Here is a 23,110-nt window from a genome sequence, read left to right as displayed (position 1 = left end):
CAGCTGACAAATCTTCAGTAGCTGTGCTATCATGATAATATGGACCAAAATCTGTGGAATGCTTCCAGCACCTTGTTGAATTTGTGCCATGAAGAATTACGGCAGTTATGAAGGTAAAAGTGGATCCAACCCAGTAGTAGGGAGATCTAACAAATAAAGTGTCTATTCCAGTGTTTTCACAGTTTTTATCATTTAGATTTTATTTACTACATTAAAAAAAAAAAAAGTATCAGGCTGACATTCCTGTTTACTGAAGATTCATTTTATCAATTGAGTATCTAGCTAAAGAAAAAATAGCTAAAATCGAATTGTTTTGATTACAGGGTCGACTAATGACCCAACATTTTGATGCCATCTGACATTTCACCCCTGGAAATGTCAACACTTCATTTTATCCTATTAAGACATTTGATAGTGAGATCATAACTGGCGTATGATTTAAGTCAAAAGATGTTTTGTGAGTTCAGTGACCATGACCTTTTTTTTCTTTAAATGTTCCTTCCTATGTCAGAGAAAATCAATTTAGTTCATCAAATCGTAGACAAAAATACTTAGAAAACAAAATCCTGAAAGCACAAATAACAGTCTATGCCACCCTCGACTTCTCAAGAAAACTACTCAGAGGCACAAAGTGAAAAAAAGACAGTGCTTCAATTCAACCTTTATTATCTTGTTCTTTTCTGCTTTAAATTAATTTCCTCTCCTTTTATGTAACATCTGAAACAAAGGAAAACATCCTGAACAGGAGTGATAATAAAGACTGACTTAATTTAAACTGATACATAATAAAAAGAAACACAGTAAAACATAAAATGTCTTTAACGTGTCTGTAAAACACTGTTTCCAGCTCAGCTTGGTATGGTAAGATGTGGCATCTTAATAAAAATGCCTTCGGTTGGTTGCTTCGTCTTAAAAACAAAATATTCTCTTATTGCATTTAAAAGAAAAATATATATAAACGGAAACAAAAAGCGACTAAAAACACAACTTAGGAGACAAATGCAATAGTGCCAATGTTTTTGAACTTTTTAGCTATCACAACATCCAGTCAAGCACGCAAAAATGTGTACACACACACACACACACACAGTCTTTCTCTCAAATGTAAGCTGTCAGATTTACATCTATTCACTTCCCTGACTGGAGAAGATCAGTGTTCAAAGGCAAGCACGCACGCACACACGCGCACACACATGAATCTCTCATGGACAAGAAAAAAGAAAAAAAGGAAAATAAACATTCAATGTTGCAGCAATAACACAGACACTCCCGATATAATTGTCATCATAATCACATCCTTCTCCATTCGGTCGTAACTGTCAACACTCAGTTCATGCACACACAGGCAGGCAGGAGGGCACCTTGTACAGCGAGTAAATATGTGATCATAGTCACCATTACATCATGACAATATATAATAACCAACTTGATTTCTTGAGTAAGAAAAAATACAATAGCGAGGTCAGTGTTTGAAGGGCAAATAAGAGGACATCTCTGGATTTCCACTGTTTTTTTCCACACATTTCTCATTTCTTCTAAAACAGAAAACAAACTGATAAACAACCAACGCACATCGACAAGGAGATACAATTTTGCTTGTCAAATATAAGAGCAGTGTGTAACTGATGAAAAGGTGTGACGACGCTGTTGACATGGAGGGTGGGTGGCCGCTGGGTGTTAGCCAAGGCCACTGCTGCTGTAACATTTAATTGTTCTTTAAGGTCTATGTAGTTGTGTTGTAGCTCTGTTTCAAACATGGAGGGATTTGTGGAAGGATGCGTCAACAACAAACCCAGAGGCATATAGTGCAAGTTTGGCTAATGTTGTTTTTTTTGTTTTGTGTTTTTTCCACCCTGGGTCCCATAGTGATGGCATATTCCCACCAATGCAGACGTGTCGGTACCTACTAAAAAGACTCTTTCCTTTTGCGCATCTCAAACGTTGCTGATCGTCCATTTGACTCAGTAGTGTGGCGCTGTCCCAGATTTTTTATAAAGTCCCGATCCTTCCCACTCTTAAGCTTCCAAAAGTGGGAACTCCGAAGTACGCCAGCCAGGTCTAAGAGGGCTCAGTCTGCATGTCTGACTTTTGAGATTTGACCATTAAATAGCAATATAAAATTAAAAAAAGTGGCACACTAAAAACAGCAATAGCTAAACTTGTTGACGTGTAGGACTCTGGCTGAGCCTGTCTACAGTGCATGCCTGAGTGATTGGGTCTCTGAATGCAGGTGTGTGGTCTGAAGTACAAAGACAAAGAGCTATCCAGTTACGTCCTAAAGAGTTTAATGGATTTCACCTTTTTCCCCCGGTTCAAGTTTTACTGTTGTCTTCATTTAAAGTTAGGCGGTTTAATGTCTGTGTGAAAGTAATGTGTGCATGTAGCTTGTGTGTAGTATGACTGTTGAGTGTCTATGTTGGATGACCAGTGTAGCTTTTTTTTCTCCACGTCAATGCAGAGCATGACGTGTTTCACCTTAGGTGTAAAACGTGTGTGTCAGCTGGCCCCTCAGATAGAGTCGCCCCCCCCGCCCAGGAGGTCCCCTGGAAGCAGCGAGGCGGGGCTGCCCATCTGGTGACGATCCTCAAGCGCCGGAGAAGCCCAGAGGCTACTGCTGGGGTACCCTGTCCCCCCCATCCCACCCACACTTCCCCACAGACCCTGCCTTCCGGCCTCCACACCTCCGGCCCCACCTATCCCGGTGCCGTTGGTGCTCCATTGGGTGAAAATGCCCAATCCGGGCCCCTGGGTGGCAGACTGGTCCGACGAGCTGCCTGTGCTTTCTAGACTTTGCCATGCAGAACTGGAAGACCCAGCTCCTCCATTTCCTGCCCCTCCGACTGTGGAAGCTCCATCTACTCCTCCTACCCCACCGTTTCCTCCTGCTCCACCTCTTTCACAGCTTCCTCCGTTACTGTTAGCCCCAACTATGGAGGCTGCTGTAGGCCCGGAGCCTTGGGAGCCGGCTGCAGCTCCTCCGCTTCCTGCTCCTCCAGCCTGGGAATGTGCAATGTAGCGAGCCACATCTTCCTCACTCATAAACTCCGCTAAGATGGTTGTGTTACCCAAAACACACCTGGGGTAAACAGAAAGTCCGTCATACACTTGTAATGAATGAAGGGCCTCAAAAGGCTTTTCAGCCTCAAAACGAACTGCAAACGAAAGTTTAACACTCAGTTTGTGATGTATAGTCTACACAACTGTGAAACACACAAAGTGAAACTATACCAGAATATGGTTTGCTACACATCACGTTTGCGAGCAAGTGAAAATGACTAGGCTTGTTCTTTCTGCAGGATCCAGATCACCTCTAAACTTCAGAACTTTATTGTAAAAACAACACTTAATGGTTTAACACTTTTCCAGGGATCAGTAACAGGGATCTTTGCAACTCTTGAAAGTCAAGCGTTATGATATTTTACAGAGAAAATGCTCAATTATGAAACAAACTAGGACAATATAATGCTGACCTTTAGATTTACTGGTAGATGGTTTTTTGTTGACGGTGAATAAAGGCAAGCTAGCCATTTGCTACCACTTCTAGTCAACATATTAAGCTAAGCCAAGATGCTACTTTAGTTTCTTTTACTTTAAGATTTACTTTAAAAAGATGTTATCAAAATAATTCCTTACATGTGAAGTGCACTCTGAGCCTTGGCTGCCTCTTGTCTGGAGCTGTAGCGAATCAGAGCAGTGCCCTGGGTCAGGCCAAGGTGAAAGGTCAACAACGGCCCGTGCTGCATGCAGATGGTTCTCAGAGTGGATCCATCAATCTGTAGTAAAAAAAAAAAAAAAAACAAGCAGACGAAAGATCTTAAAAGGACAGTAATAGGTTAAGATGTCAAACAGACTGGGATTTTTAAATGTGCTATGTTTCAAACACTGAAACACAGCACTGCCAAAATCAGGGGCAACCATGATGGACCTTCACTGCAGTTTCAGGCTGTCTAAGTAGATTCTGTTGGGCTGGCTATAGAGATAGGTGGTGATTTCTGCGGTTCATAGAGAATCATGTAAGTCTGGATAATAATCACAGGTCTGTTTGGTGTGTCACAAGCATTTAGCTCCAGCTAAGATAGCTTTGGGGATCACTAGACCTTACAAGGTGTGCTTCCACAACAGCACCACACCAAGAATTAAGGAAGGCAACAGAGATGGTGATCATGAGGCCTTTAAAAATATATATATAACTAAATAAATAAATAAATAAAACATTTGTTTAAAGATGCTTTGGGTGGTCAATACTGGACTCCATGTTCAGCAGAGAAATTTAGTTCAATTTTATTTATGCAGCGCCAAATCACAACTGTTGCCTCAAAGCACTTTAAGTTAAAGACTCTACAACAATACAGATTACTTAGAGGACTCAGTTCTACTTGTTCAGGCACATGATCAGGATTGGACGAGAGACCTCTCTGATCTGGCCTGGGAGTGGGAGTGCTAGAGATACCCCAAGAGGAGGTGGAGGAGGCTGCTTTAGTCTCAGCTCCCACTGCCGCTAATACAAATGTGAAATGGACTAATCAGTTTGAATTAATTAATAAATAGTTTTATTTGTTTTCTTCTCTGCATTTTGAGAAATTCTTTTTCTGCAGATCTGCCTGAATGTGTGTGTTTGTGTACCTGTGGCGTGAGGTTGCTGAGCACCAACCAGCAGGTTTCTCGAGAGCTGCCGTCACTCCAGGTCGAGCCTGCACAGAAAAGAAACCGAGGAGAAAAGTGGTCTTAGTAACAGGAGTCATCCATGGAGTGTCACTTTATTTTTCCTCCCAGTTTCTCAAAATAAATGATGAACAACTTTCCCACTGCATGAACTGAGCCTCACTTAATCTTCCAAATGAAATATAAATGGATTCTTTAGCTCAAAATAACACTTTCAGTAATCAAAGACATTTTTTTTTAAATCTCCTGACTAAACATTTTTAAAAATTACTGCGTTCAAAGACAAAAACCAAAACAACATGAAAAATTAGTCACAGCGTTACCAGTGCTGTTCGAGCCACTACTCCAGCTGCGGGCAGCCAATCGAGGGGCTCCTCCTGACCAAGGGGAAGGCGATGGCTGCTTTTGACTGGCTAGGCCTGGAGGTGGGCGGGATAACTGGGTCTGGCTGCTGCCACGACTGGCTTTCCAAGACTTAGGTCCAATGGGCTCTGGGGGCCAGCTGGTCTTGTATTCTGTGTACTTTGCTGTAGGAGACAAAAGGACACAGGCAAGACGGAGACTTTAAAATATCTGCAGACAGTGGATTAATGTAAGGAGCAACACATATATTCCATATTCTTTTAACTGGTTCATTACAAAGCTACTCCCTGATGTCCATGGTTTTCCAGGACTAGAATTTTCTAACATATTTAAGTGCCGTCCAGATTTCACTGCAAATTATCCAAGTATCTGCAGAATAACATTTAAACCTGAATCTGTTAAAATTGTGACCTTCAAAGCAATCAAATCCAATTCAAATGTATATTGGAAATTCTTTCACCGCTTCATTTACTTTCTCTTCTTGTAGAGTTTATTAAAAACCCGACAATTCACTATTACCAGAAATTATGAAGTAAAAATACAAACGTAGATAAATTAACCAAAAGCCTAGAAGGAAGATGGTATATATTCATGTGTATGGTTACCTGAGTTGTGTGCGTTGTTGAGAGGACTGTCTGAGGCACTGTAGGGCCAGGCACCAGGTGAAGGCAGCAAGGTGTTGAGAGGAGGGGTGGAATCTGCATACAAAGATAGTGAGAACCATAAAATGAATGATCATAAACGATGCAAAAACAGCCTCCATGGGTAACATATGTAGAGCTAAAGTTGCACCTTTCCAATGTCAAACTGCTTTTTATACATGCCAAGTGAACATCAGCAAAATTTGGAAAACAACATATGAATCCAATGAAGATTAATTTTCTATTTCATGTCATAAAGCGCTGAATCACCACAAAAGTGACACTCATGACACTTTTTATACCAAAGTTACAACAACATCCTGGAAAAAACCCAGTGACTCTCTCCGACTATGAAATCAATCACAGTGGAGGAAAACAAAACCTTCCTTTTAAACCTTTAGGAAAGCCATTAGTTTCAGTTTTAAGCACTTGTTTCCAATTAGTCAGATAAGGGAAAACACAAGAGGGAAAAATCTGTGTCAGCAGGCTGCGACCAAGTTTACTGTGAAAACAAACCCACTTGCACTGGCAGTAAAAACACTGATCTATGTGAAAAAACTAAATTGAACGTTCTCATACCTGCTCAGTAATGCAGATGAGATGAAAAATATAATTTTGGACTGCGCCATTGTGCAAAAAGGAGCCACAACTCCCTGTTTATATCTTTACTTGGTAGCAAAATATGAGGAGTGGTATCCATAAGAGTATCGGGTGTCGACACGCAAATGCTAACCTGTATTGTCTTGTAACAATTGGTGCTCTGTATCATTGAGAGTGGGTGGCACTGTGTTTCCCATCATGCTCCCTGGGGTCATGTAGGGGTCAGACTCAGGGTCAACACGGTCAATTCCTTTCCATGGCACACCAGGCTGGAACTCTAAAGAAAAAACAAACATGTGGTCCGTTAAAGCCTGAAAAGCCTAAACTTTAACCCTACAGGCTTAAAGAGGACATGAAACAGCACAATTTAGTTGGTTTTACACGAAATTAAGAGTTGTTCTTTTTTTCTGTTCATAGTAAATTACAAGTGGTTAGCTTATTACAGAGGGGAAGAAAGACAAATTAACAGGTAGTTGGCAGAAGATGGCGCTGACAGATGATTTGACAAGTTACCTTTGACACCTTATGGTTTATGTTTTCAAGCCAGTAAGCATGAAAGACATTTATGACAAAAAATTGCTCAAATAACAATTGGTGCTATACGGAGGTGTAGAGAGGTTGAGAAACACCACCTTATACAGGTATGGTAACTGCACAGGGATGCCACCCTAGCTCTACCCACCCTTACCAGATACTCTGCTGTGAGAGGGATATTTTGGGAGAAGCAACATGCTCGCTTTGTGAAGTCTGTGTGGAGACAGCCAACAGCAGGTACACTTATGCTAACAATAGCTTGGCTTTAGTTGAAGATGTCGAACTAAACTGACATTTTTTTAAAAGTTGCTCATTTTAAGCTGAAAATCACATCCACAGATGTTGTTTCAAGTGTTCAAAACTAGTATACCTGCTAGTTAGTAAGCTACTTTGCAAACTTGCAGTAATTGGCAATTAAGTCAGGAGCACAGACTCTAAAGTGACCATTGGGTAACCGCTATTAGTTAAACGGCTAAATTCACATATAAGACTATTTTAAGACTTCGATTTTGTTGAAACAGAAGCTTTACTGTCCTCCTGAAATGTTGTTTGGTGTTGTGAATGTCATCTACTTTTCATGTGGACAGCTGGCAGTGACAGTGATGAAAATAAAATGTAACAAAATTAAGCATTGTGGTTATTCTTTTCACAATCATTTACTGAGTGTAGTCTATTAGAATCATGCTGAGTACAATGATCAAACTTAATTTTTTTGGCTTTTATTAATACTAATTAATTACTGTTTATAGCACTACCCGGCCATCTCCTTACAGCGCACAGCTAATTCTTGTGTTAGCTGGCCAGGTGGGACAATCTGTACACCTAACAAGGCAAAATTAAACAGAGGGGCCAGCCTTAGACTTCAGCTTGTTAGTCTGAGCCACCCTTTTCTGCACACAGTCCTCATTTATAAAGTGCTCTATAAACTCTAGCATGATGGCTAATGGGTAGATTCTCCCATTTCAGCTCAGCTGGCATCAACAAAGAACCACTTAAGAGAAAAGAGAAAAACTCATTGCTGTACTGAAGTGACCCCCTTAAAGTACTTTTTAGTTTTGGTTTCCTTGTTTTCCACTGGGTTAATGGTTCTGTCACTGTTTAGCTGACATAAACCAATGGTGGGCTATTAACAGCAACCAACCAACACAGTGATGTCACTGATGTCAAGATTTGCTCTAACAACTAACTTAAAACACTGAATTTTTAAATCTAGTTTCATAGACTGATAATGTATGACAGCTTTTTTTTTAAAGCAGGTGTCTATGATTAAAATTAGAGGTAATACATGTTGTGTTTCACGTCCTCGTTACATATAGTGCACAAATTTGATAATCATCATCTTGATTTAAGGTAGTCACTAACCAGGGGGCCAGCTTGGTGTGGAGGCAGGCTTGGCACACATCTTGTTGCCAGGGGTGCGATGCCAACTGTCACTCAGCCCTTCTCCAACCATCATGTCATACTGCGCATATGGTGAGCCCCCTGGCATCTTTATGGGGGTGACAGGACCTGGTAGGTAGGAAGAGAGCGATCACAGTAAGATGCGACTTCACAGCTAATCTTAACCCTTTCTGCCTGCACTATGAAATTACTTTCAAAAAAAGTTATAATCTCACCATTTTTATGAAACGCATTCTCAGATGAGGAAGTGTCTGGAGAACAGTTTCCCTCCATCATCCACTTGAAACGGGACTGCTGACCCCCTAGGTCCTTCATGGCTCCAGGCCCCCCCACCACAGAGCCACCCAGGTCCAGACCTGTAAGGTTCACCCCAGATCCAAACCCTGAAGAGAAATATTACAAAGGTTATTTTGTTTTAACACATATGTAGTAAAGTGAATCCACAGCTGCCATAAAACAAAAAACAAAAAAAACCAACCTACACTACATTCAGTTAATTTCAAAATTAAAAAATGTTTCAGTTTCATTGTTGAAACAACAGTTTTAGGACATTTTTTTATTTAAAAAGTAATTGTTTACCAGAGTATGGTCCTAGATTTTTTTGGTGCAGGTCAGCCACAGATGGTGCCAGGCCTGGGTGGGACATGGGATCAGCCACAGGCAGTTTAGGACCCCCTCCTCCACCATGGTGGGAGGGGGATAGTTTGGAGCTGCTGCTTAACCCCCCGACCTGCCTCTGCTGCTGGAGCACCGCCATAATCCTGGCCAGCTGAGATGATATAACAAAAACCAAGAACAATCATTGAAGAGGTGGAAGTAAAAAACAAAAACAAAACAAAACAAGAAGAGAGAAGTGTGTGTGTGTGTGTGTGTGTGTGTGTGTGTGTGTGTGTGTGTGTACCTGCTGAGGGTCAGTCTGCTGACGTGTGTTTGGTGTGAACTTCCTCTGGTTTTGCAGTAGCTGCTGCTGCTGCTGTTGTTGTTGCGGCTGCTGCTGCTGTTGGAGGAGGAGCTGACAAGCCTGAATGGACATTAAAAAAGATGCAAAAGGACGTGAGATCGCAACATAAAGAAAAAAGAATTAAGAGCAATATTTTTGGAAGTTCACTGTACAAGCCAGAAAAAAAAGAGAAAAAGTTTGCTTCAAGACCAGTTTTAGGTCACATTTTGTTTTGCATCCTTCACACTGCAAAAGTATTTGAATGGATTTTACGGTTTCAGTGTTATAACAAAAAAAATTAATTTCCTTCTAGCTATTTGGCTACATAATTTCATATATATGCTGACTGTGTCACACAAATTATGCATGAAAATTAGTCACACATATGAGAAAGTAACAATCAGAGGGAATGACGCCTTGGTAACGGTGGTGTACGAAAAGTACAGATCAGATTCTCCAGTGGCTGCGTACAGCCTTGCCTATGCCCTTAGCAGATGTGTGCTGGAGCACTGCAGTAGCCTTCAGAGACATATAATGCTGCTTCTCACCAGCTGAAACTGGATGTGGGGTGGGTAGATGCTGCTGAGCATTGCAATATGCTGGGGGGACAGCTGCGGAGGGAACACACCTCCCCCAACTCCTGCCACCCCTCCCACACCACCAACTCCCCCCATGTTTCCACTGGGAGGGGGCATCTGCTTCAGCACAGAGCCTGGCACCTAGAGACAGACAGCAGACGGGCACACCTGTTACCAAAGAAACATTTTGCTTTCCTGTAACTATAAGCAAGTACATTAGCTTCTTCCTGATCAACATTCAATCCCTTTACATGGTCTCATCAGTTGGTGACAGAGATGCACTGACTGAAAGCTTCATGAAATCTTTTCCAGTCTGAAACACTGATTTTTTTTTTTTTGGTAAAAACTAAAACTGACTACATACATAATATTTCTAACTTTTAAAAGAAATTGTAATGTATGGCCATATTAAAATATTAACCATTTACTAACTCTTATAGTCTCGCTAAGTGCAGGGTGTTACAAGGCTTTTGATCGCTTTCACTTAAATGAGAATGTTAAGCAAGAGTTGCTTATTGTAAAAAATGAGAGATGACTGGACACCAACCAAGTCTACAGACAGATCAGCAGATCTATGAACATGAGGAATGATGTATGCTACATTAGCATATTACTTTTTACTTAAGACTCATTAAGTAATTACATAAGTAATGTATGTATCCATGTATGTATGTATTCTAACCGTACTAAACTGAGCAATGCCAGAAAATGCAGGGCTCTAGAATATGAGTATTTTGTTACATAACACCAGCTACAAGGCAAATCTGGCTTACAAAGAAAAGTACAGCCTTTACAGTTTCCAAGTTGAAATCATTCTGCATTTGTATCAGCTACATCCGATATAAACAATAAAAACAACATGGCACAAAATGAGAATGGTTTAATGTATGACGCAGATGTCAAACTAAATTTACACCACATAGCCCACTTTGATCTTCAAGTGGGCTAGATCAGTTACTCTCCCCTTTCTAATAGAGTAAAGACATTTAAGTAAACATTTAGTGCCTGAAATGTCTTAATATAAGAAGATGAAGTACAATTTCAAAAACAGGTCTCAGTTTTTCTAAATAATAAATGTGAAAACTTACAGAATAAGTTCTGGTAGCTCATTGCCAAGACTATCCAATATTTAAAACAATAATAATAAACTTTTATCGTAGATAGTGGAAAAACAGGAACTTTTCTGTCATTTAAATTTAAATCTATTAAATAAAAAAATTTTTTAATACCTGAGGTGACAGGAACTGATGAGGCACTTGCGCTCGTATCCCTGGTGACTGGTTTATCTGCGGGATACTTGGCTGATGTCTGGACTGAGCCATTCCTCCACTACTGCCAAAGATATTGTGACCAGCCTGCGATCAAACACAGAAAATTAAATGTCAGATGACCTACAGTGGAGGATGGAGTATGTGAAAATCTTAAAAAATTAAGCCGAATGTGACAGAAGGTGGATGTAAAACTTTTCATATTTATGAACATCTAATGAAAACAGAAGATTTATACAAGGACTTTAAAGACATTAGGGCAGAAACAAAAGGAGTGATTATCTTACTTGTCTAAAGGGGATAGAGTGGTTGAAGAGGGAATGGGGCTTGTAGACAGAGGGTGGAGAGTACAGAGAGCAAGGACCCTCCTCCCCAAGGCACCCATCCTGATTGATCAAAGGCAATGTCTGTCACAGTGACAGCCAGTGGAAGACCAGTTTTGGTGGTATATTATGGTGTAGGGGAAGTTTGAGGAAAGGAGAAATGAGGCAAATGGAACAGGCAGGAAGAAAAGGTAGAATCACAAGAGGAAAAAATTATGATAAAAGACAACATGTTATCTAGACATGAAAGACACGAGATACAAAGACATGGTAATGAGGCATCACCTTGTCATAATAAGCCCCAGCATCCCCAGGTGCTGCCTCTTTGGAACCAGGAGGACGATAAGACACCCCCACACCTCCTCCTCTTCCTCCCTTCCTCATGTCTCCATTGTAATCAGTCATTCCCATGCCTCTTTTATCCATCTCTATTTTCTTCTCCTGGATAGAACCTGAAGTTGGGTCAATGTTTGGGCCACTGGGATCATCATTCTGTCCAACAAAGAAACCCAATTTCACCATCATGAGCACTGCTTTTAACACTCACTGCACAGAACACTATAACATGTCAAATGTAATTTATGTTAATTTTTAGTATGAATTCCTACCACAACAAGAAGTAAGAACGTTTCTATCTTACCATCAACCCCATGTTAGAGAACTGTCTGTTAATGGGGCCCATCCATGACTCTCCTCCACCAGCTTTCAATTGGCCCTAAGAGACAAATACAAGGAGAGCAAAGGAAATTACTTTAAAGATTTTTTTTGTTATAAGAATTCACAATAAAAGCATTCCAATTGTGGGACTAATTCACGTAAGTATGTTTACTCGCCTCTGTCAGTGCGCCCCAGGGCAGCTGTGGCTACAATGTAGCTTGCCATCACCAGTGTGTGAATGGGTGGATGACTGAATGTAGTGTAAAGTGCTTTGTGGTCCATAAGGACTAAGTAAAGGGCTATACAAATACAGGCCATTTACCATTTATTTTATCTCTCCTAAGGAATGTTGACAAGACTAAATGATGGCTAAATAAATATATTAAAAAAAAAAAAAATCATGAAATTACTTCAAATAATTTAATTGTTTTTTTTTTAATAAAACAGAACCTGTTAAGGACATCTGTCCTTCCACTTAATAATTGATTTTTCCTTTACAGAGATCAATTTTCCCCAACAGTAACCCACCTTACTGCTGGGCTTCTTCCCACTGTGGCTCTGACCCCAGCCACCATTGCTTCCCTGTCCCCAAGATGACCCACTTCCCTGGGAGCCAGTACTATTCCACATGCCGCCACCTTCCTCCTCATCCTCCCAGCTTGGGTTACGTGATGCTGCCACAGGGCTCTCTTTGTTCCCCCAGCCATCTTGCATAGTCTTTGAACCTGCAGAATAAAAGTTACAAGCCATTATCAGATTATGATTAAAGCCATTAGAAAATGACATTTATATAAATACAAACACTTTAGTTGTGTGTCTACTGCATCATGCATCATAACAAAACCCGGTACAACCAATGCAAACCTCAAAATCAGACTGTATGACTAACACTTGCGATTCGTTTCAAAGACGTGGTTTCGTTTAAAACTGATTTTCTGACCAGATTTGATGGGATTTGAAGAAGGGTTTCCCCAGCATGTTGTCTTTCCTCCAGCATCATCAGGGTCTCCCCAACCAGTCGGAGCATCACTAGGCTTCCCCCAAGCTGCTGTGCCATTGTCTACTGTAGGACTAGTTGGGGAAGTGCTCCCCCAGCCTGATGGACCTGCAGATACACATGGGCATGGTTAAGGTGAGAAACAAGAAAGAGGCTTCTTTTAATCAATGTTTATTTGGTTGTTTTTACAGGGGAAGTAAAAAAATAAGAGTCTACACAAAGGACACTTCTTTGAACAGTTCATGGCTTCATGTGGTCTGGCTCACTGATCCAAAAATCAAAGTGTTTTGTCTGCAACCATACTGGCTTCCGCTATCAGTCAGCAATGACGCTTCACTGCTACTGTGGTTCCACAGTCACGACTGCAAAAACGTCAAGCTGCTGCTTGGTTGACTACTTTCCCATGGCTGAGCTGCTATCTTATAACACTAAACTTCAGTGATGACCTATATAACAGTTGCTCTAGCTGTCCCATTAAAACTGCACATTCAACAGTGGATTTCTGATTTGTTCACTTCATTCAAACAGTGATTTTTGGTGGCAAACTTCAGCTTCTTCAAATTGCTGTTTAAGCAATGAACAAATATCAATTTATACAAAGCAATTATACAGAAAACTGTTTTGTTTTGATTTCAGTACATTTAACATAATATCCTTGTGTTTAACCACAAGAAAATCTTACTAACCAATGGGATCACTTTTATTCCAAAAAAGATAAAAATAAATCATAGCACAAATCAGACCTTTCTCATTTTCACATTACAATGTGTAACAATGTATAAGGTGTGAACGAGTTCAGCAACTCTGGCTATAAAAAAGACAACAAAAACAAAACAAAAACAAAAAACAACCAACAATACCTGATCTAGTTCACCTAGACACAATGCTTTCAAAGGAAGAAATGTTTCATCACTCATCTAAAGTGAAAACAATGCATTCAGATTAACTGTATCGGCTTTATCTGATCTAAAGTGGTCTGACCTCCACTTCAAGACTTCGCTGCAACAAGGCAACACTTCCTGCACAGAAACCCTGCTTGTGAACCACTTGAGAGTTTAAAATCCTCCAGTGTATACAAAATGGTCACCATTCAATTTAAATTTGGGGAAAGATAAAAGTCAAAGGGAACAAAAATCTGGTGAGTCGAGTGGGTGGTGATCAACAATGATGACTGGTATGCACGTGTGCCAGTGTACAAAGACACAAACTAAAGTTAAAGTGGTTTGTGCCAAATGCATTTCCTCAGATTAAAGGCTTTTTCACACCGGGTGCGTAAAATCTATATGAATATTTTTCTGCATTAAAAATATTTTTCAGGCTCGCCCATTCTTAATGCAGCCAATCACAACAATTGTGTATTTTCACTGATATGGAAATAGGGCTGCTCGATTATGGCAAAAATGATAATCACGATTATTTTCACTGAAATTGAGATCACGATTATTTGACGATATTTATTTAACCCTTTAAGACCTACTATAGAACCAAGTCCACCAGAGCTTATATATATATTTTTTTTTACATGCTGTAGTGCCATTTGTGGGAGCATTTCAAGTTGCTATACATCAATACAACTGTTATAGCCCATATTTTAATAATATGTATGCATTAAGTCCATAGTAATTACATAAATTGCAAAAAAGTGCAATAAACTACAAAAAAAATTGAAAATCGCTTTTGTTTTGTTTACATATATTTCTACTTGGAGAAATTTAAGAGGCTTATCCCTCAAAACTTTAAAAACAATAAAGTTGCAAAAAATTGTTTACAACAACAGGAAATTTATTTTGAGTGTCTTCATAGTTTTATTTTGGAAATACAGCAATTTTTATATACTGCAGGAAAAACAAAAAACAATCCTATGATGCAAATTTGCAAAGAAAACAGCATGTGCATCATTTCACTGTGGGAAGTGTTACGAACAGCTGATAGGAACGGCGAAGCGTGTTTCTGGAATATTATGTTTTTGTTCCTGCAAGCGCTTTTTATGCAATTTTTGCAAAGCTATATGTGGAACGAAACCGTGACCGAGGACAAGCTGATGGCATAAGATGTAAGTACAACTCCTCCGGTTTCATATGCAAAACAAATTATTGCGCTAGCTTACACGGTTCAGGTTCTACAGGGATTTAACAATAGTTACGCAAAACGGAGCGTGCTGCTCTGACCGGCTTTAAAGGGTTAACAATGACTTTAAAAAATAATATAAAATAGTGTGCAACACCACTGAAGTTTTTTAACCTCTCTTTTCAACCAACAGCAGTCACTCTCCAAATAACTTCTGCTTAGCTTTCCGAGCTTCCCTCGGGTCCTCTTAATCAGCGGTCTCCAACCTTTTTTGCACCACGGACCGGTTTATGCCCGACAATATTTTCACGGACCGGCCTTTAAGGTGTCGCGGATAAATGAGGGAGGGGCTAATAATCGGCTCAGTCATTTTTAATGATCGTTGAAAGCCCAGATCGTAATCGTGATTAATTGAGCAGCCCTATATGGAAATAATAAAATGATACCATTTTACCTCAGACACACAGCTAAACACACTCGGCTCTCTGAAATTGTGTTCCCAACTCTGCCAAGAAGTGTTCAAACTCGCCTATGACATCCTTTCATACGTAAGAAAGCCGTGATACATCTTCAACTCCTGGATCAAACCATGAAATTCTCCCTACTCCTGCCTTCCTGTGAGAACTGGATGAACCAAGAATTTGTTTCTTCATTTTCTTGTTTATAAACATCAGGACCAGCTCTTCATCACTTCATGTCAACCTCATTTTTTATTTCAGTCTTTAAAAAAAGAATTCTACAAAAATGCAACGCGCTTGGTGTGTATACAGGTTATTTGGCTGGTTCTGATCCGTAGAATTCTGAATTTCGCATTGTTTTTTTGCGCAGCACGTTCAGTGAGTAATGTCTTTACGCAGACTTGAGTCTGACCCTGAGGGAGACTAATTCAAAATGCACAAATAATAAACAGTGACAGAAATGATAAGCATGCGGCAGGTTGCATTCAGGTTTGAAAACTATAACTATACCACTAAAAAGTCCTGTTTGGAATCTGAGGCCAGCTATGATTACCAGCAATGATTCTCAATATCTAGGACAGATCAGTTTCCTCCATAAGTTTATCACTGCTCTTTGAGTACACTTTGACATGATGGCGGAAATGCAAACAGTCAGATAAAAGAAATTAACAGAGGTGAACAGGGAGACGAACTGGAACAAGAAATTGATAAAAAAAAAAATTATCAGGTATTGTTGTGGATTTGTATGGGTTGAGTTATGGAACTTATGATTACACCCTGGTTAGTTAAATTAAATTCCTAATAACTTACCCATAGCGGAAGACTTCCCAGGTCCAGTGTTGAAGTCTCTGTTACCTCCAAGTGCTGCAGTCTGCCTGCTGGGCTGCTGCTGCACTGGAGGTCCCTGCTGTTGCTGTTGCTGCTGCTGCTGCTGCTGCTGTTGCTGCTGCTGGGCCTGGGCCGGGCCCTGGGCCTGGCCCTGGACTGCATGACCACTGTTCTTATCCCACAGGTTGACCGGTTTGTAATGATCTGGGTCTCCCCATGCTGATGTTCCATCATCTACTTCATTCTTCCGGCTTATGGACTGCGGCGAGGGTTCCTCCCAGCCGCTTGGTTCAGATCCACTTCCATCTCCTCCAGGGACACCAGGGATGGGCCCTGAAGTCCAGCCTGAGCTTTGGTTCTGATTCTGGGCTTGAGAGATGAGTTTCCTCCCCCCACCCCCTTGCATAGCCCCTTGGTCCATTGCTTGGTGCAGCTGTGGATGCTGTGATTGTTGCTGTTGCAGTTGTGCCTGTGGGCCTGTGATGGAGCCCGACTGGCTGTTTGGCATCTGGTGCATTTTGTTTCCTCCACTCCAACTTTGTTGGGGTTTGGACCCCATGCCTCCAACAACACCAATACCCCCTCCTCCACTTCCTCCACCACCTGTACCCCCTGCCCCCCAGGTCCTCCGGGGAGCACTTTCACCCCAGTCTCCCCACCCACCCACACCTAAATCCCCACCTGAGTGCCCTCCTCCATTCTTCCTCTCATCTCCCCACCCTCCTCCACCACTGTTTAATTTGGAGTCTTGCTCTCCCCAATTCTTACCTACCCCAGCCTTCTGTTCTGATCCCCACCCACCCCCTCCATTCCCACCCATGTCTTTCCACCCTCCTGTCCCTTTTTCATCCTGACTTCTTCCCCAGCATCCAGTCACAGAGTCACTTTGTTTCCCAAGATCACCCCATCCTCCTTTTTCTCCTCTACTATTGCCTCTGTATTCATCACTACCCCAACCTGTGGCTTCCTGGCAATCCCCAGCCCCCATCCCTCCTCCACCCCAGCCTGTAGCTTTCCCCTGTTGGCTAGGGCCTGGCACTACCCCTGACCCTATAACAGGTCCAGTTGGAGTCACTGGCCCAGATTGTGATACGCCAATATTTCTCATGTTGGGGCCGATAGGTGGTGGGGCTCTCCCAGACAAAGAAGCCCCACTACTGCTACTGTTGCTGCTGCTCTCCCAGCCCTCACCAGAGGACCCAGTGGATGGAACCAGGGAAGGGCTGACCCCTGGAGTCACAGAATCAGTGCTTAAGGTCCTAGGTCCACTAGAATATTGAGAAGGACCACCGAGAGAAGGTGGATGTTTTGATGTAGCTGATGAGGATCCACCTTTACTCTGTCCTGCATGTTTATCAATGTTCCATTCTGTGTTTTGGCGGATCTGTGTCTGGCCCCAGCCTGTGTTAGACAGGACCCGAGGATCCAGATCAGAGCGATTTAGCAGGCTCTGTAAGGCAGCTTCTGCATCAACTGCCTGCCGACGTGGTCGGCTGCTATTAGGCGCGCCCCCACTTCTAGAATTTCCACCACTGGACGACGATCCTCCTTGTCCTCCTACACCCTCACCCCATTCTCCCGTTTCACTCTCTCCTTTCTGATTGTCCCAGGCTCTGGTAGTAGTGGTGGCTGTTGAGGAAGAGGAGGAAGCAGTGGGCGGGTTCCCTGCTGTGCTGCCTCCACTACTGCTGCTGTTACTGCTGCAGGCTCCACTCATTCCCTCACCTCCTGGATTCGGTCCACCAACCCCACCAGAGTTTCCACCCCACTCACTACCAGAAATCCCTCTTTCACCACCATCTCCCGATAACCCCCACCCTCCCTGAGATACCCCAGAGGTTTGAGTCATGTTGTCCCCATTTCCAGCACTACCCCAAACATTAACCCCACTTGTGGAACTTGGATAACCCCAACCTGAAGTCCCATTATCCCCTTCTGCAGCTCCAAATACCCCCGTGCAAGTTCCTCCACTCTCCCAACCATCAGTCCTTGAGGCACCCTTTTTGGAGTTAGCTGCAGGGTAAGAAGGCTGGCCTCTCCATGAGGAGACAAGGCTGTGCTCTTCACTCATCCCACTTCCTCCCGCACCATGGTCCATTCCTCCCCCTATCCCTTCTCCCCCCGCAATTTTTGGTCCCGCTGATTTACTATCCCAATTCCCTCCACCCATTTCTCTGTCTCTGGATGGCATTTGGTGAAGTTGGTGCTGATGGGTGTTTGATTGATTCACAGATAAAGATGGGTGACCCCCCAGGACACCGGCTGCCCCTAGGGAAGCAGAGTTGTTGGCAGACCCGCCAGGGCCCTGATGGTGAAAGGAAGACTGACCTCCTTCACCTACAGCAGCGGGGCCATCCTGCTGCACCAGTGCAGGCCAGGCTGAAGGGTTGGCATTTGGATTGAAGTTGGCACCTGGAATCCCACTGCTGCCATCAACGGAGCCACTGGCATCATGGCTCCCTGGCACAGCGGGGGCTTTGGAAAGTGAGGAGGACTGTTGTAGCAGAGGCCCAGCTGCAGTTACTGCAATACCTCCTCCAAGATGACCCTGGGAGGCAGCCGTCACCCACGCTGAACTGCTGGACGACTGCATACATTCATTGGGCAAAGAGAACGAGGAAGTGGGTGAGGATTGGTTGCCAGAGGCACTAATGCTATTCACAGGCATTCCGTTGTTGCCGCTGCTCCCTCCATCACTGCCAGCAATACTAGGCCACTCCTCTAGGTCATTGCCATCAACAATCACCTTCTCCCTGCCCTGAGAGGAGGCCTGGCTGCCTGAGCTTGCCACCCACATGGAATTTGCATAATTAGAAGTAGTAGTAGAAGCAGCAACTGATGATGAGGTGAGAGCCAATGAGGAGGCTGCTGTGCCGGAATCTGTAAAAGTAAATCCCACAAAAGAGCAACTTTAGACTCTTCATCAGTTAAAAAAACAAAACAAAAAAAGAACAAAAAACATTAAATAATGCAGTAAATGACCTGTGCTTTGACAGAGCTATGTAACGCTTGCGGATCAGACAGTGCTTTACAACAGCGGTTTCCAAACATGCAGAGACACACCAGGTGGAGCTTCAAATGTTTACATTTGCTCCAAATGTTTGAGTCAGTCACATCAGACAGGAAACAATTCTGAGAATTCACAGTGAGGAAGCAGACATCTTCTCTGCTCTGTTCACACATGGCCAAGGTAGCACCCTTGACTAATAATACAAACAATACTGGTTTAATCACCCATCTCCTGTTTTCTGCTATGTGAGAAAACCATCTAGATTATGCATTAACTTGATTTTCCTGACATTTCCCAGAATTAATGTGTGACAATAGCCTCTATTTCACAAACACATCACAGGTTGCAGGCCTTCAATGCTTGCCTGCCATCGTGAGGAACTCCTTTTTCAAATGACTCTTTAGCAAGCAGACAGGAGACTCTACACCAAAAACACCACCCTGTGATTAGTTGACAAACCCGCTTTAATACTTGTGACCAACAGCATTGTTAACACTTACCTGAAACAGCAGCCATGTTTGCATTGGGGCCATCTCCTCCCACCCCCCCTCCCAGCAGCATGGAGGACAGTGGCGGCTGACCCCTCTTCAGTAGCACTTTATGGTCCTGCTGGCAGCGGAATCGTGGCGGCACTTCTCTCGGCATGTAGCGCGGTGGCTGCTGAGGCGCCTGAGCTCCGCCTCCGCTACTTGCACTGCTGTTTCCAGCAACACTGGAGCCGCCAGCGGTGGAGGAAGAACTGGTGGTGGAGGTGGGCTGTCCGTTGGCCACTGCCAGGCGCTTGGCATTGTTGCCGCCCTGTGATGGGGTGGCAGCACTGCCAGGGCCTGAGGTGGCTGGAGATGGGGAGGCAGAGGGGGTGGGTCCAGGGCTGGGGGAGGCAGAGCTGCTCTGGGTAGCAGAAGACTGGGCAGAAGCCGGCTTAGTCAAGTCTGGCACTACAAGAAGAGCAAGGAGGTGAGAGAGATATTTGTTTAAGCAGGTGCATTTTAAGAATGCAAGTTTTATTTACTTCAAATGTAACCTCTAATCAAGCATTTGCCAGAAATGGATAACAAACTGGACTATAAAACAAAGAAATCGCTGAAGCAGATGAATGTGCTCTCGTTTAAAAATTTAAAAATGCATCAAGTGTTGTCCAACACATTATTAAGCTAGAGAAATAATGTTACTGTGACTGTGATGCCATCACAATCTTTTTAGACATAAAAATATTTAGGAGCAAACTAATATTTATATCAAACTCCATAAAAATACATCGCTGTGCTGCTTACCTTTGTTTTTTTGCTCTGCAACCTAAAATGAAGAGAAGCAGAAAGTCGTGTTAAAATTTAGTTTGTTTTTTGTTTCTTTTTGAGCCAGACAAAGAAAGGAAACTGTTTTTTTTAATATTATTAGTCTTTCACTATTCACATAATCTGTCAACATTTAGTCCTCACAAAATTAATGTAACATCTAAGGACATTTAAGGACAAGAGATTTCATTGCAACAAGTTCAACAGCTGCAGTGTTGACTGCAACTCCATAGCTTCAGGAAGCCCAAATTAGCCAAGATCATGAATCAGGTATCTTGTCAAACATAGTTAAATTGTATATACGTGTATACCAAAAATCTGAAATGGCATAATGTAAGATCAAAAATTCAAAATCCAAACTAAATGCTGTTGTTGAACCCACTGACTTAATGTGACAGTTCAAATGTGTCCACCTGAGATAAGAGAGCACACTGAAGTCACTTTAATAGAACCATACATATATCCATGCAGAACTGCCATTTTAAATGATATGGGTGAATGTGCACATATTTTACTGCCTGCATACTGTGTCAAGATACAAACGTTCATTTGAATTTGAGAATATCTGTCCTAGAGGACATGAAATCTGGTAATACAAACACACTCACCTTCTGAGAGGCTTCCCTTTTCCTTTTTTCGTCTTTTTTCCTTTTCTTGTCTTCCATGAACTACTGCTCCTGTCCTGATGCTCCTTTCTTCTGTAGAAAAAATAGCAGGCTATTCAAAATTGTAATTTTGTATCAACTATATTAGAACAAGCAACAGTTTGTTTTCATATTTTCTAGATTTTTCCTGTAAACCAAATTTATTCAAGGGAAAAAAAAAGAAAACATTTAATTCTAACTCCATATCAGACACAATCTCTGTCACTACACTTCCACTGGACAATTGGATAAATGGACCTTTAGGTCCTGTAGGTCCAATCAGTTAAGCTTGATTGACTGGACCTACATATCCAGGAACCCATAACAGATAAACTGAAAGTTTGAAATCTAGATTTGTTTTTGAGACAGTGTGCTGGCAGTTACAAACCCAGAATCATACTCTTTACTGGCTTTAAATAAATAAAATAAGAATAATAAAAAAAGCAGATTTCAGCTACAGCAAAGAGTGCATTGTCATTAGGATTCCCCATAGCTCCTCTATGATCCCTAGAGCAGGATGGATGTCAGGGACAAGCTAAACATGGTATTGTTAGATTTTTCAGTTTGAAGATGGAACAGCTGAGCTATACTACGATTTTTAAAAGAAACGAATGGTTTATACTGTTTATTTAACAGGGTGATAGAAATGTCATTCATTTCTATTAGAGCGGAACCAGGGAAGCGCCCGTAAATGCGCAAAATGTAAATCATGTATGCATTACAATATGGCAATAACCGCAACATTAGCATGTCTGGGTTCATGTTAGCACGTTAAAACACAAGTCGTTAGTTTTCTCCTTTAAAGGGGCTCGTTTAAAGAAAAACCCAAGCAATCTGGTATGCTCCGGCTGCCTCGGTCTTATGTTGGTTTCGTTTTTGCTTCGTGTCGTTAACACTTCCATAAAGCAGGATTCCTACATTTGGGGACAGCGACTTGTCATCGTCCTTGAAGCATTTATGATCTCAGGCCAGAAGTATCAGAAAGCCAGACATCATCACGATGTTATTTCAATCTGTCAGATCTGCAGTATAGTAAACCTTATCCAGCAGCTTATGCGTGACATACCTGTCAACGTTATTCCAAGCTCACCAGCATTCGGCAGCTAGCCCCACAGCACAAAAAGGTTTGAGTTTTGAGCTTAAATGGAAAGGCATATTCAAAAACCGAAGACACGGGTGAATAAATCCGCTTTAGCTGAAATAGTCAGACACATTCATCCTCGCCCCTTCAGGTTTACACAAGCGGCAAGTTCAGCAGCTGCTGCTAATAAAATATTTCGTCGAGGCTAACGTTAAGGAGGGGTTCAGACTAAAATACGTGGACACGGTGCACAGCAGACATTAACGAGTTCAAACCAACGCAAGTTCAGTAACTGCTCTATTAAGTGTACACAACGTTCTTGAACAGCAAACACATAAGAGGGCCAAATACCCAGCTCAGCTAACGCAGTGCCAAAAATACAGCTAAAACGGCGCTAATGCTACCGAACATTAGCCAGATAAGCTAAGGTAGCATTATCCAGTGACAGCAGCAATTACAAGTAGCCAGATTAATGGCGCTAGCTTGGTTTGCAAGCGCCGTGGCATGGCATTCCATTAAGATGCAGCCCACTCGCATGCATTCAAACAACGTCCCAGTGCAACGCCGAGAAATGTAAAAAAATTCACCCACTTACCTCGGGAATCACATATGAAGATACGCTAGCGTGCTAGCTAGCTTAGCTAAAGTGCTTCAGTGCGATTTTTTTCTAGCTTTTTGAGGCATTCGTCGAGGCTACAAGAACAGCGACGCCTGAGCGGAGAATCAAGTAAAGTGTCAGAAAATGAAAATACACGCGTAATAA

The 23,110-nt window shown here is 42.2% G+C and overlaps 1 protein-coding gene across 2 annotated transcripts; it reads right to left on the bottom strand.

The window, feature by feature from the left end:
- Positions 1-649: 649 nt before the first annotated feature.
- Positions 650-23,057, bottom strand: tnrc6ba (trinucleotide repeat containing adaptor 6Ba). 2 transcript variants are annotated; one of them, XM_082543658.1, is made up of 22 exons: positions 22,943-23,057; positions 21,231-21,320; positions 20,602-20,623; positions 19,828-20,265; positions 16,300-19,197; positions 12,908-13,072; positions 12,496-12,692; positions 11,951-12,025; positions 11,596-11,802; positions 11,275-11,394; positions 10,949-11,074; positions 9,690-9,860; positions 9,103-9,222; positions 8,781-8,970; positions 8,417-8,584; positions 8,163-8,309; positions 6,400-6,543; positions 5,631-5,723; positions 4,986-5,189; positions 4,624-4,691; positions 3,634-3,773; positions 650-3,076 (listed from the first exon to the last, which is right to left on the bottom strand). In XM_082543658.1, exons 2-22 carry the CDS (start codon positions 21,285-21,287, stop codon positions 2,509-2,511), a joined length of 6,318 nt encoding a protein of 2,105 aa, XP_082399784.1. In that variant the 5' UTR covers positions 21,288-21,320; positions 22,943-23,057; the 3' UTR covers positions 650-2,508. The 2 variants fall into 2 exon arrangements, with proteins under 2 accessions (XP_082399784.1, XP_082399785.1); XM_082543659.1 differs by lacking the exon at positions 11,275-11,394.
- Between the last annotated feature and the right edge of the window lie 53 nt (positions 23,058-23,110).

The sequence above is a fragment of the Aulonocara stuartgranti genome, assembly GCF_965226115.1.
Source record: "Aulonocara stuartgranti genome assembly, chromosome: 8".
In the NCBI taxonomy this organism is placed as follows: domain Eukaryota; kingdom Metazoa; phylum Chordata; class Actinopteri; order Cichliformes; family Cichlidae; genus Aulonocara; species Aulonocara stuartgranti.
The sequence above is the reverse complement of the archived record's forward strand: the minus strand, read 5'-3'. Positions and strand labels throughout refer to the sequence as shown.